This window comes from Grampus griseus (genome assembly GCF_964374135.1).
Source record: "Grampus griseus genome assembly, chromosome: 16".
NCBI classification, from domain to species: domain Eukaryota; kingdom Metazoa; phylum Chordata; class Mammalia; order Artiodactyla; family Delphinidae; genus Grampus; species Grampus griseus.
Genome location: NC_139010.1, coordinates 85,361,322 through 85,375,140, shown reverse-complemented (window position 1 = coordinate 85,375,140; position 13,819 = coordinate 85,361,322). Strand labels below are relative to the sequence as shown.

Below are 13,819 nucleotides of genomic sequence, written 5' to 3'. Positions count from 1 at the left end.
CATCACCACCACAGTCACTACAGCTGCCGGCTGTTAGAAGCTGGTCCCTTGCCCAGCCCTACCTGAGCATTTCTCCTCACTGTCTCAATTTCTTCTTTAACAACCCTCTTTATCCCCTTTTTGGAGAAGAGGAAACCAGGGCATCAGGAAAATGGCCCAGGGACAGTGCTGTGTTCCACTCTCCATCAGTCAGCCATGGGCATCTCTGTCCCAGCTGGGCACCTCCCATGGGGACAGGCCTCTCTGTCTTTCCTGAGGGCTCTGGCTCCAGGTGGCTCCTTGGGCAGGGCCCCTCTCCTGGGGGTGCCTGGTGGGGGGTGGCCTTGGGGCCAGGGCTCTTACAGGGGGACTCGTCAGGTGTGGCAGGAGCTGTGACTCTGGTCCCCCAGCCGTGTGCATGCCAGGTCCTCCCACGGTGCCCACAGGTACTCCTTCCAGGACGAGGAGGACATGTTCATGGTGGTGGACCTGCTGCCGGGGGGAGACCTGCGCTACCACTTGCAGCAGAACGTCCAGTTCTCTGAGGACACCGTGAGGCTATACGTTTGTGAGACGGCACTGGCCCTTGACTACCTGCGCAGTCAGCACATCATCCACAGGTGTGTGCACACCTGACGGGGCGGGTGCCGCCCTCCAGCAGGACCCAGATGGGCTCCTGTGTGCTCTGCCCTGCCCTCACCCGCAGCCCTGCCCCCAGGTGTGGCACCGGGCCCGTCAGTGCCTGGCTCTGAGGCCAGCTCCATGGCTGCACGTAAGGTGGCCGCCTGGGGTGGGTCCTGTCTGAGCATCCCCAGCTGAGGCTGGGCACAGAGGGCTGGTGGCCTTCCTGGGGTGGGGAGGGGGGCTTCACCTGGTCTGTTCAACTGCAGTATCCCTGCCCCCGCCCAGCAGGTGCCCTTGTGCCCATCTGCCATGTCTTTGGCAAATGCAAGCTAATTTTAACATTTAACATTCAAACTAATTTTAGCATCTGAAGGCAGATGAAATGCGAAAGATGAAGCTGCATCCACAGGATAAAACGCAAAATCCCACGTGGTAGAAAGTGAAGTAGACGTGATTCTGCGTCTCTGCCTGTGGGATTCTGTTACCTGGTCACGGTGCAGGCGCCGAACGTTTACTGAGTGCCGAGAGGTTGGGAAGGCGAGGCCTGGGGCCAGCTGGTGGAGCCACAGACCCCCAGTTGACAATTCTGCGCAGCTGCGGGGCTCTGGGAGAGGGCCCCGCCTCGGGGGTCCAGGCGAGGGGGTCCTGCTTTCATCCTCTGGGGGCTTCAGTGCCCCTCGGCGTCCAGTGCTGGGCATTCTCCCCGCCGTCTGGCCTCAGGGGGTGAAGGGCTGGGTGCACCCAGCTCTGCCAGGGTGCTGCCAGGTGGGGAGGGGGTCTTAGGACCCAGCTCGTGGGAACCCCCAGCCCTGCCGGAATCTTTGGACTCATCTCCCTGCTTCCTGCTCTTTCTACAGAGACGTGAAGCCCGATAACATCCTCCTGGATGAGCGAGGTGAGCCTGGGCGTGTGAGCCAAAGCCGCGGAGGGTGTGCGCCCCTGCCCGCAGGACACATCCCCTTGGGACAGTCATGCTGTCCTCTGTCCTCGCAGGACATGCGCACCTGACTGACTTCAACATCGCCACCATCATAAAGGATGGCGAGAGGGCGACTGCGCTGGCCGGGACCAAGCCGTACATGGGTGAGGCTCGCCCCTCCCAGCCCGCGGCCCCGCCAGCCTGCCGGCCGGTCTCCTCCCCTGGCCTGTGGCTGGTGCGGTCGGGTCACTGACCTAAAGGCACAGCAGCAGGGGACGGTCAGGCTAAGAACAGCCAGGCCTGATCCGTGCTGAAGAATCTGAGTGACGGGCGTGAACTGTGGGTCTGATAATGGGATAGGCCACCACCCTCGTCAGGCTGTGGGCCGGGATTTGAACCAGGCGGTCAGTGGGGAAGGACAGACTGACCGCCGAGGGCAGCTTCCTAGTCCAGCTCTGGCGGCAGCCTGGTCTCTGGGCCTGCGGTCACGGGCCCTGTGGTCACCGAGGCTGGGGTCATGGGCCCTGCGGTCACCGGGGCTGGGGTCATGGGCCCTGCGGTCACCGGGGCTGGGGTCACGGGCCCTGCGGTCACCGGGGCTGGGGTCACGGGCCCTGTGGTCACCGGGGCTGGGGTCACGGGCCCTGCGGTCACCGGGGCTGGGGTCACGGGCCCTGTAGTCACCGAGGCTGGGGTCACGGGCCCTGCGGTCACCAGGGCTGGGGTCATGGGCACTGTGGTCACCGGGGCTGGGGTCACGGGCCCTGCGGTCACCGGGGCTGGGGTCACGGGCCCTGCGGTCACCGGGGCTGCGGTCACGGGCACTGTGGTCACCGGGGCTGGGGTCACGGGCCCTGCGGTCACCGGGGCTAGGGTCACGGGCCCTGTAGTCACCGGGGCTGGGGTCACGGGCCCTGCGGTCACCGGGGCTGGGGTCACGGGCCCTGCGGTCACCGGGGCTGGGGTCACGGGCCCTGTGGTCACCGAGGCTGGGGTCATGGGCCCTGCGGTCACCAGGGCTGGGGTCACGGGCCCTGTGGTCACCGGGGCTGGGGTCACGGGCCCTGTAGTCACCGAGGCTGGGGTCACGGGCCCTGCGGTCACCGGGGCTGGGGTCACGGGCCCTGCGGTCACCGGGGCTGGGGTCACGGGCCCTGCGGTCACCGAGGCTGGGGTCACGGGCCCTGCGGTCACCGGGGCTGGGGTCACGGGCCCTGTAGTCACCGAGGCTGGGGTCACGGGCCCTGCGGTCACCAGGGCTGGGGTCATGGGCCCTGCGGTCACCGAGGCTGGGGTCACGGGCCCTGCGGTCACCGGGGCTGGGATCACGGGCCCTGTGGTCACCGGGGCTAGGGTCACGGGCCCTGTAGTCACCGAGGCTGGGGTCACGGGCCCTGTGGTCACCGGGGCTAGGGTCACGGGCCCTGTAGTCACCGGGGCTGGGGTCACGGGCCCTGCGGTCACCGGGGCTGGGGTCATGGGCCCTGCGGTCACCGAGGCTGGGGTCACGGGCCCTGCGGTCACCGGGGCTGGGGTCACGGGCCCTGTGGTCACCGGGGCTGGGGTCACGGGCCCTGTGGTCAGGGATGCTCAGCTCCTCCTTCCCTCCCTGGAAAGCTCCGGAGATCTTCCAGTCTTTTGTCAACGGTGGGACTGGCTACTCCTTCGAGGTGGACTGGTGGTCGGTGGGGGTGATGGCCTATGAACTGCTGCGTGGATGGGTATGGAGCTCCTGCGGCCCGCGGGCTCAGTCCCCAGACCCCGAGCTAGCTGCGTCCCCCCGGGGTGTCCCCAGCTCCCAAAGGGGTGAGGCTGCCCCCACCCCCAGGTGCTCAGGGTGGTCCGTGCTTTCCGTCAGCGAGGCTGCATGCTGGAGGGGGCTGGGGGCAGGCAGAGAACCGTCCAGCAGGGCTGCCCCCTCGGGACTTCCCGTGAGGCTCGTGTGCGGGTGGGCCCCTGTGCTATCCCCGCAGCTGCCGCGGCCCAGCCAGCGCTGGAGCCCCGGAGGCTGGGGGCCTCGTCAGGTCACCACCTGCCCTTCCCAGCTCCTCGTCGGGGCCTCCGAGGACTTGCCCTGGAGAAGGCCCTAGGCAAGGCAGCCCCCTCTGCCCTCTGCAGCTGGTCCACCAGGCCCAGGCGCCCTGGGGGCGCTGTGCGTCCTTCCCAGCCCGCTGGCAGCCTCTCGGGTCGCCTCCCCGGCTGCACTGCAGGCTTGGCCTCCTGGGCTCTTCCCTGGGCCTGCACCGGGGGCTGGGGGCAGGTAGGCTCACCTCGGGTGGCCCTGGGTTCGGGGAGGCGCCGCTGCAGCTCTGCCTCTGCTGCCCAGAGGCCCTACGACATCCACTCGGGCAACACCGCGGAGTCCCTGGTGCAGCTGTTCAGCACCGTGAGCGTCCAGTACGTGCCCACCTGGTCCAAGGAGATGGTGGCCCTGCTGCGGAAGGTGAGCCGCCCCTCCCGGCCCTGCCTGGAGCGCAGGCCCGGCCAGACACGTGGGGCTCGACGGGCATCCTGTCCCGAGGGTGGGCAGCCTGGAGGCCCTGGTCCGGAGAAGGCATCTGGTTCGCGCCTTCTGCGTCTTGTGTGCTTCTCCGGCCGGGCTTCCAGCGGCCACCCGCTCCTTGTCCTGCTGTAACAGCTCGGCCCACGTGAGCACAGGTGCAGCTGAATTTAATCCTTACGACCTGGTTGCGCGTCACAGATGCCCAGGCTCAGGGCAGGTCACCCCATCGTGTGTGTTGGAGGGAGGGTGTGTGGGGCTGGGTGCCGGGGCCGCCCTGCTCTGGTCCCCTCTGCCCCATGCCTCCTGCTGGAGGTGGGCAGTCACTGGTCTGGCCAGCCCCCCGCGGGGAGCAAGCAGAGAAAACCCCAGAACCCCCGCGCATTCCAGGTCCTGAGCACAAGTCAGCAGCGGCCCGGGGACCTCAGCCTGGTGGGGACCTCAGCCTGGTGGGGACCTGGGGCTGTGGCGTCACCACTGGAGTGCCTCCCCTGGGGTCCAGGGCCGGGCCGGGGGGCCGCTCCTCGGCTGGCCAGCCAGCTCCCCACTCGGAGAGCCGTCCCTCAAGCACACTGGGGCGTCGAAGCTGGGTCAGGATGGGTGAGGGAGGGCGCGCTGGACATTTGTGGCCCGGCTCACCCCCAGCTCCCGTCTCCTGGCCCCGGGGTCCTGCTGGGCAGGTCCTGGCCCCTGCCCGGAGACCTTAGGCCCTGGAAGTGTAGCCAAGCAGCTAGAGGCCCTCCCCCAGCCCCCGAGAGGGGCTCTTAACACAGCCTTCGCCCCGCGCAGCTGTGCCCACAGCAGCCAGGTGGCTCACACGGCGGGACCTCGGCCGCCGCGGGCCCAGGCCGGGGGTGAGGAGGGTCCGCACACCAGGCTGGGGAGCCTTGGACTGGGTCTCTGCTGTTTCCCCCGGAAAAGGCGATGGCCGTGATGCTGGCCACGCACGCACGGCTGCCCTGGGGCCTCCTGGGGCCGTGACAGCCACCATCCTGTCGGGCTCCAAGCGGGAGGGCAGTGAGCCAGGCTGCTGCCTGCTGATGGCTCCGGGGAGACCTGCACCGGGGCCGGTGAGCGCCGGGTAGACCTGGGCCCGGGGCAGGCTGACCGGGGCCTTGTTCCAGCTGCTCACCGTGAACCCCAAGCACCGCGTGTCCAGCCTGCAGGACATGCAGGCGGCCCCCGCACTGGCCGATGTGCTGTGGACCGAGCTGAGTGAGAAGAAGGTGGAGCCCGGCTTCGTGCCCAACGTAAGCCCACAGGCCCAGGGTGGACGGGGCGGGCGAGGGTGGCCGGGTGCCGGGCTCAGCACCGTCCTCCACAGAAAGGCCGCCTGCACTGCGACCCCACCTTCGAGCTGGAGGAGATGATCCTGGAGTCGCGGCCGCTGCACAAGAAGAAGAAGCGCCTGGCCAAGAACAGGTCGCGGGACAGCAGCAGGGACAGCTCCCAGTCGGTGAGCTCGGGGCCCGCGCCCAGCCCAGCTGCTCCTGCCTGCCCTTCGCTCCCTCCTCTGCAGGGCGGGCACTGGCCGTCGGGGTATGAGGGTGCCTCCTGCCTCACCCAGCTCTGCTGTGGCTGCGTAGGGCCAGGCTCTGCCCCCGTGGTCACGGGGCCACCTGTGTGCGTGCGTGCACGCACGCTTTTGTGCATGCGTGTGCGTGCATACGCGTGAGTGTGTGCATGTGCGCGCGTGTGCATGCGTGTGTGCATGGAGGCTGCATGTAAGTGCATGTGCGCGTGCGTGCATGCACGTACGTGTGAGTGCATGTGTGTGCGTGTGCACGCGTGCATATGCATGTGTGTGCACATGCGTGTGGGTGTCTCTGCCTCCTCTTCGCACGAGCACACCAGTGACACTGGGTAGGATGCGTAGTGCAGGTGACCTGCCCTTTACTTGACTGGTGGCATCTGCAGGGACGTCGTTTCACATTCTGAGGAAATGGGGCCAGAACCCCACCCTGGGGGACATGGTTTAACCTGTCAAAGCCCCCATCCTGCCCCAGGTCAGCTGCTCTTGGAAGTGGGGGGTGTTCCCGGGGAGCAGGGGATCCAGCCTGGACCCGTCCCTGGGGCATGGCCAGCGTTCACAACACAACTAGGGCTGCGGGTGTGGATGGTGGTGATCACAGCGGGGACACTGTACGCGCTCGGCAGTCCCCCAGCCCCCGGACCCGGCCGAGCCTGTGGGGATGTCCTGGGATGCAGCCTCTCACACCTGGGGGGCCTGTGCTGCCCCCGGCCTGGGTCCTGGGCAGAGAGATGGGTGTCAGCCTCTTCTCACTGCGGTGAAAGGCCAGGATGGGGTCTTCCCTGGAACCCTCAATTTCTCAGTGAGAAGGTGGGTGGGCTCCCATCCCCTCCCCTGATGGCAGCCCCTGGTGCCGGCAGGGGCACTGCAGGTGTGGAGCTGTCCTTGATGTCCTGTTGGTCTGACTTTGTTCTTGCTATCGGGGTGGGAGTGATGGCTTTGAGTTCTTTATATGAAAGAGCTGAAGTTACATTTCTTATTTCTGTTTTTTATTATTGATCGATAAGTTATTTATTTACATATTCTGCACACAAGTGCCTTAGACAGACGATTTGTAAAGATTTTCTTCTAGTCTGTGGGTTTTCTTTCTTTTTTAAAAAATAAATTTATTAATTAATTTATTGACTTTTGGCTGCACTGGGTCTTCGTTGCTGCGCGCGGGCTTCCTCTAGTTGCAGCGAGCGGGGGCTACTCTTTGTTGCGGTGCGTGGGCTTCTCATTGTGGTGGCTTCTCTTGTTGAGGAGCACGGGCTGTAGGCGTGTGGGTTTCAGTAGCTGTGGCTCACGGGCTCTAGAGCGCAGGCTCAGTAGTTGTGGCACACGGGCTTAGTTGCTCCACGGCATGTGGGAGCTTCCCAGACCAGGGCTCAGACCTGTGTCCCCTGCAATGGCCGGCGGATTCTTAACCACCGCGCCACCAGGGAAGTCCTGTGGGTTTCCTTTCTTCTGGTTGACACCATCTGCAGCGGAAGTCTGGTTTTGATTAAGCCCCACGTATCTGTTTCCTTTGTTCATTCATGCTTTTGGTGTCGTTTCTAAGAAACCATTGCCTCACCTAAGGTCACAAAGAGGTACTCCTGTGTTTTCTTCTAAGTGTTTTATGTTCTTTGTCTTACAGTTCGGGTGTAGAATCCGCTTCCAGTTAGTTTTGTGGATAGTGTCAGGTAGGGTCCAACCTGATTCTTTTGCCTGTGGACGTGCAGTCGTCCAGGCGCTGTTGGTTGAAAGAGCTCTTCTTTCTTCCGTTGAATTGCTTGGCGTCATTTTCACAAATTAATTGACCGTGAAGGTAGGGGTTTATTTATGGAGTGGATGTGGGGGTTTACTTATGGACTTGCCGTTCTAGTTCGCTGAGCTGTGTGTCTGTCCTGCTGGTGCCACACTGACTTGACAGTTAGAGCTCTCTGGTGAGTTCTGAGGTCAGGAAGTAAGTGTGAGTCCTCCGACCTGTTCTTTTTCGAGACGGTTCGGCTACTCTGGGTCCCTGGCATTTCCAGGGCATCCTGAGGGGTTTGGGAATGACATCTGAGTTGCTCAGCAGGTCATCTGTGACAGAGTTAGGGATTGGTGCCTGGTCCCCAGGCCCAGGCCCTTCGTCACTCCCCACCTTGGTGACACCTGGGGTCAGACGCTGTATCAGCATCGAGAGGGCCCGTGGACGTCTACCCCGAGGACCGTGTGCACGGATTGACTCAGGCAGGGCGCCCGGAACAGCCACTCATGCAGTCGGGGTGGGGGGCAGCAAGTCTGGGTTTCAGGCAGCGTCCTCGGAGAGCAGCCTGCCCTTCAGGGACCTGAGCGCGGGTTACACTCTGGGGAAGCGGCCTTTCCTGCCCCTGCACCCGGCACCCAGTCAGCGAAAGGCCCCAGAGGGATAGACATTTCCGTGGCTTCCTGACTCTGTGCGGCAAAGGGTCCAAAAGCCCACAGCAGGTCGCTGGACCACACGCATGTGCCACTGCAAGGAAAGGCGCCGGAGCCGGGCGGGGTGCGCAGCGCAGCCCCAGCTCCCTGCCGACAGCACAGCCCGTGCCTCGGGAAGGAGGGGTCCCTGGGGCACGGCACTGTGCACACCGTCTGCCTCTAACGCTGCCCAGACCCTCCGAGCGGCTCCTTGGGCAGGAGTGTCTCTTGTCCTTGGAGAACCTGGGTGCGGAAGGGTGAGATGAACCGCAGCCCCTCCCCCCGCCAACCCCCAGGTCGCGGACAGCGTCTCTCCATCCCCCATCCCCACTCTAGCACCTCCTCACCCTCAGATGGTACCTCTTCTGGTCTGCATGCATCAGGGGCTCACCTCCTGGTGTGACCTCGGCCCTCGTCCCTGAGTGGCCTGAGCTTCCGGTCCAGAACTGGCTCCGGCCGGAGTTTGTGCACCTGTCCGTTTATCATCAGCACTGAGCCAGGGTTGACGGACCCGTTGTAAGTTGAAAATATCATAAGTCAATATGCATTTACGGTCCCTCACCTACCAAACATCGTAGCTTAGTCCGGCCTGCCTTATACGTGCTTAGAGCACTCCGGGCAGAATCACCTAACACAGAGTCTATTTTATAATAAAGTGTTGACTGTCTCATGTAAATGATCAAAATGCTGTACTGAACATGAAAACCAGAACGGCTGTCTGGGTCCCTTGTGGCCGTGGGGCTGAGCTGGAGCTGCAGCCCCTGGCCAGCATCACAGGAGACGATCGGACCGCATATCGCTAGCCCGGGAAGAGGTCAAAGTTCAGAATTTGAAGTACGGTTTCTACTACCTGATATCACTTTCACACCACTGTAAAGTCAAAAAGTCGTCTGCCGAACCCTCATAACTGGGGACTGGCTTTATACTGTGTTAGTCCTAGGTGAATGCAAAATACCAACCCTCTTTGCCGATGGGATCGGAAAGCATGTGTGTGTCCAGTCAGTGGCTGCACGCCACACACCAGCAGCTGCGTCATCTGTTCTGGTAAAGCGTCCGCGTCAGGCTCAGCGGTGGCGCTCGGGCCACCACTAGGTTAAATCTGTCCCAGTTCCCCTCTCCTGCCACGAGCCGTCTGATCTCTGCAGGGCCAGGCTCATGAATTCAACGGGAAAACAATGGAAGCAGCATCCTTGGGTCCCCACAGGTAAAGGCAAAGCCTCAGACGTCCCTCGCAGTGGCACCTGCTGTTCCACTCTGGGGGTGGGTTTGTTTTCTATTTCTTGTCTCGGCTGGTTTGTTGAGAGGGGGTAGAGTTTCAGGAGCTATCACTGGGCTTTTCCATGATAATAGCTGTTACTCCACAGGTCAAGGTACTAATCTGAGAATTCTGCTAGATGCCAAATACATCGGTCTTGGTTATGCAGGCAGCAGCTAGGGGGCGGTAGCCACTGCGTAGGCTAAGATGGACGTGGGCCAAGTGTTAGCGCAGACCCTGTCTCCAACAGACCTCTAAACGGCTGGGCGTTTCCCCCCTCCTGTGTGCAGACATGAGGGAAGTGGTCATAGATACCTTTGGGAAGGGCTGAGGGTATAGCTGCCGTGTACACTTGCTGTGAATTAGCCTGGGCCTTCCCTACAGGGAGCCTGCCTCTCCTTCAGCCCATGGGTCTAGGTCTGAGAACCGAATTCAATGTGGAAATGAGAAAAAGAATTGTGACCTTCCATCAAGGTGGCCGACGCCAGCCTTCTGCTCCCGCACCCTTGATCTTACTGTGTGTGTGTGTGTGTGTGTGTGTGTGTGTGTGTGGTGCGCGCGTGCAAGCACTGGCTGTCCGTCTCTGACCCCTGGGAGCGCCGTGATCTGTCGAACATCGTCCACGTCCCTGGGGGTCGGAGTGCCCTGCGTGCCCCTCTAACCTGGAGGCCTGTTGCGGCAGTCCCACCCCCCTTAGTGCGGCTGAGTAGGCGAGGTTACGGCTTCCACTGTTCTGGGTCCCGTCATCACCTCCTCTGGGGGCTCGGTCCTGGAGCAGAACCTCCTGAACAAGACAGACGCCACTGAGCTTCCCCAGGGCACCGTGCCCCCCCCCCCCAGCTCATTCCTTGTCATCTGGCTGGAAGGAGTGTCCTTCGGGCCCTCCAGAGGAACACGGTCATCTGATGGGTCCGAGGGTCTTTATACTTGAGTCTGTTGACGCGCTCCAGCTGCCCAGTCCTCTGAGACTTTGACGCGCCCGCGGCCCCCCGGCATTCTCCCAAGGCCGTTCTGAACCTTCCGGACTCTTCACCTGGGCCGTCATTTTTCCCATGTTTCCACGTTGCAGCGTATTAGGACCCACACACGCCAGGGGCTCTTGCCGGGGAATTAGACCCAAGTCTTGGAAGGGCAGACTCTCCCTTGTCCAGCCACATAGCCCCACCCCCAGGCCCCTCCCAGGCCCGTCCTGCCGGTTCGTTGAGTAACACCTTCCTTACCAGCAGGCTGAGCGCGCCTGCGCAGTTGCGAGGGGTGCACGTGACGAGGAGGGCGGGGGGGGGCAGGGCTTGAGCGGGCGAGTGCTGTGTCTCGCCTGCTGTGGTTGCAGCTCTGCGTCGTCCGCAGGAGTTGGGGTGGAGGTGTCACTCTCCTCCAGCGGGCGAGAGGCCCTCCCGCGGGCTCGGGAGTGCAGGGGCATAGGGTTAACGTGCCCACGAACATCTCCTCGGGTGGCCCCTCCCACGTCCCAGAGGCCCGCTCCTTCCCTATCAGGGCCTTACATTTGATGCAGGAAACTTCAAGGCTGTGAGTCCAGCGTTCTCTGAAGTTCCGCTGCTCGGACGTCTCAGCCTGTCTCCAGCTCCCTGTCGGGGCTGCGGGATGGAGCGTCTCCACGTTGCGGCTGGGGCTGCTGCTTGGCCGCCCCGAGCCCGTGGCTCACACACCCATGGGGCCAGGCGCGACCACCCTGACCCGCAGTCCCAGGGCGTCCCCTCCACCTGCACACTCTCCCGACACACCTGAGGCGAGGGTCTTAGCGGTCGGGATCTCACGCCCGCCAGGGCCCTTCAGCACTCCTTGCATCTGGCCAGGGCGGGACCCAACTCCAGAACTCCATGCTGAGCGTCTGCTTCTTGGGACAGCTCCTGCCGGGGACCTTCTTAGTCAGGTTCCCCGGAGTCAGACCCTCAGATGGGATCTGTGTACCAGGCTCAAGTGACCAGGAGGACCTGGTGTGTGCGGGGGAGGGGAGGGAACCAAGCCTGGTGTGGCTTCCACACGAGTCTGGCTCTGCACACACTGCAACCACCCTGAGATAGGGGCCGGGCGTCCTTCTGTCTCTGGCTAAGGGTCACCTGGAGATGCAAACTCCCACGCACTCCGGCTGCCGAAACAGCCCAAAGGCAGGCTCCTCAGAGAGGGGGAGGCCACAGAGCAGAAGCGGACCAGGGGTGCCCAGGAGCTCACCTGAGGGATGCGAGGGAAACTGGCGGGGTCCGTGCGCTCATCTTTGTGTCTTTCTGACTAACAGGAGAATGACTACCTTCAGGACTGCCTTGATGCCATCCAGCAAGACTTCGTGATTTTTAATAGAGAAAAGTGAGTGTGCGTGCTGGGGGCCAGTAATGGGGGCAGAAAGGACTTTGGGGAGTTGGGCCTCGGTTTTCTTGGCCACTGCAGCCACGTGGCATCAGCGGGGCTGGGAAGCCTGACCCCTGCCCTCCTCGGGGTCTCTGAGCAGTGGCCCTGGGGGAGAGGGTGGGAGGTCCCTGTTCAGGCTTCTGGGGGAAGGGCTCGTTGGGCACTTTCAGCCAGTGGCCAGAATCTCCTGGGCAGACGCTGGGTGGACCTGCCCAGCTGAGGGCAGACGACTTCCTGGGTGGCCCCTGCAGTCACAACTCCCACCCCTCACTCGGTTCTTCAGGCCTGTGGGGCAGAAAGGGCAGAGCTGGCTGGCAGGGAGATACGACAGGCCACAAATAGACACCCAAAACACCTGCCACAGTGGAGGGAGGCGGCCCAGTGCTGTGGGGCCCGAGAGGAGGAGGAGTGGGGCGAGGCCAGAGGACTTCCTGGAGGAGGCGGCTCTGAGCTCTGGCCTGGCAAGTGAGCAGGATTAGCTGGTGCTCTGTCCTGCCTCAGTGACCAGGACGACGTGTGGACACTGGTTTAGGACAGTGGCCATCATCCTGGAGGTCAAGGCTGCGTAGTGATGGGACCTGGCCAGGCGCTTTGTTCCAGAATTGCTGACTCGCAGATCCTGCGCTTAAACTAGGCCCCCTTTTAGCTTCTGGCTGGAAATGGGCTGAGACTCGCCAGCCCTGCCGCTCCGAGACCGAGGGCCAGGAACGGCCAGACAGAGGGTGCTGGGCTGGAACGCCCCGTGTGCCCGCACGCCCTCTTGAGCCAGTGTGGCTGGAGGAGCTTCTGCCCAGGCAGAGATGCCCAGCATGTGTCCGTGTTCCTGCGGGACCCACTCCAGGAGTCCCTGGACAGGCCCTGGGCCAGCGAGCAGCGTCCGGGGCTGCCAGCGAGGCCGCGTCAAGGCCCTCCCTGTGTCTCCCCCCAGGCTGAAGAGGAGCCAGGACCCCACGAGCGAGCCCCTGCCCGCACCTGAGCCCGGGGAGGGTGCAGAGGCCTTGGCGGACGGCGAGGGGGCGCGCTCGGCCCTGCGTGTGTGCGGCACCATTTGCCCCTCGGCCGGGAGCGGCTAGGCGGCCCCTGCCCACGGCGTCAGCTCAGGTCACGCCGGAGACTCGGGGCCTCTAGAGGGACCCGGCGGCGGGCGGAGGCCCAGCATCGACTTTCCCACGGAGCGGCCCGGCGGGTCCAGGCCCAGGCCCAGGCCGGCGGCTCCCGCTGCAGCCCGGCTGGACTTTCCCTGGACAGTCTGACCGCCGAGGCTGCCCTCCGGCTCTCGGCAGCACGTGGTGACAAGAGGCTGTGGGTGTGGCCAAGAGCAGGGGGCACGGAGGGCGGGGCCACCCGGGCGATGGCGGACGGAAGCACGTGGCCCGCACGCGGGCTCTCCTGGTGGCCCCCCGACGGGCCGCGTGGTTGGACGGGCACCCTGGTCTCCTGCCACCTGCTGTACATAGCTCTCCTCGCCCGGCCGTGCCGCCTGGAGCCGGGGTGGGGGTGGGGGGCCAGCCCAGGGGCTGCTCGGCTCCTGTCCATCAAGGGGGGAGGGGTGTGGGCGTGAAGAGTGTTTTATAGAGATACAGACCGTTCTGGTAATTTCTGCTGTGTTCCTGTATAGTTTCCACCTCTGAGAAAAACAACATGAGAACCACTCGGTGTTGGCTGTTCTGCACGTTCTGTGCCTGCTGCGTTACAGAGAACGTTCGTCTGGGAGTCGGGGCGGGGCCTGCTGGGGCAGGGCCTCCCCGGAGCCCCGGTCCTCAGCCTTGGGGTGGATGCCCGTCTCCTGCCCCCGGCGCCTTAAGGCCGCTGCAGGGTTGAGGGGCAGGTGGTGCCTGTCAGAGGGCAGGGGCACCTGGGGCAGAACCGTGAAATCGACAAGGACCGGAGCACCCCCAGATTGGAACAGCTCAGGGCCCCTGCTCCCCCAGGTGCAGGGAGTTAGGGTCAGCAGCACAGCACAGCGAGCCCACATGGGGCACAGGGGAGCCACGATCCAGAGGTGGGTGGTACTGCAGGATGCCCTGTGGCGGTGCCGATCCCCAGAGAAAGTTCTGGGTGGAGACTTGGTGATGTCAGAGGCAGGAACTGGGCAGGGCGTAGGTTTGGGGTTTTGTATAAACCCGTATTGTATATGGGTTTTTGTGTACATCTAAGTGTGCGTTTTGAGGCCCGAGGGGACAGCATGTCTATCTCCTGAGTCAGTGGCAGGGATGTGGGTGTGGTCTGGCTCCCCGATCACCC

The 13,819-nt window shown here is 63.6% G+C and overlaps 1 protein-coding gene across 1 annotated transcript in view; it reads left to right on the top strand.

Annotated features, from left to right (window-relative positions):
* Nucleotides 1–13,059, top strand: part of STK32C (serine/threonine kinase 32C) — an 81,828-nt gene extending 68,769 nt beyond the window's left edge. Inside the window, exons 4-12 of the mRNA XM_082673480.1 lie at nt 426–599; nt 1,461–1,498; nt 1,597–1,686; nt 3,140–3,243; nt 3,849–3,965; nt 5,147–5,272; nt 5,347–5,478; nt 11,466–11,533; nt 12,504–13,059. Of these exons, the coding sequence (XP_082529606.1) occupies nt 426–599; nt 1,461–1,498; nt 1,597–1,686; nt 3,140–3,243; nt 3,849–3,965; nt 5,147–5,272; nt 5,347–5,478; nt 11,466–11,533; nt 12,504–12,648 (994 nt within the window). The 3' untranslated portion in view covers nt 12,649–13,059. The remainder of the gene's footprint in view (nt 1–425; nt 600–1,460; nt 1,499–1,596; nt 1,687–3,139; nt 3,244–3,848; nt 3,966–5,146; nt 5,273–5,346; nt 5,479–11,465; nt 11,534–12,503) is intronic.
* Nucleotides 13,060–13,819: the final 760 nt, after the last annotated feature.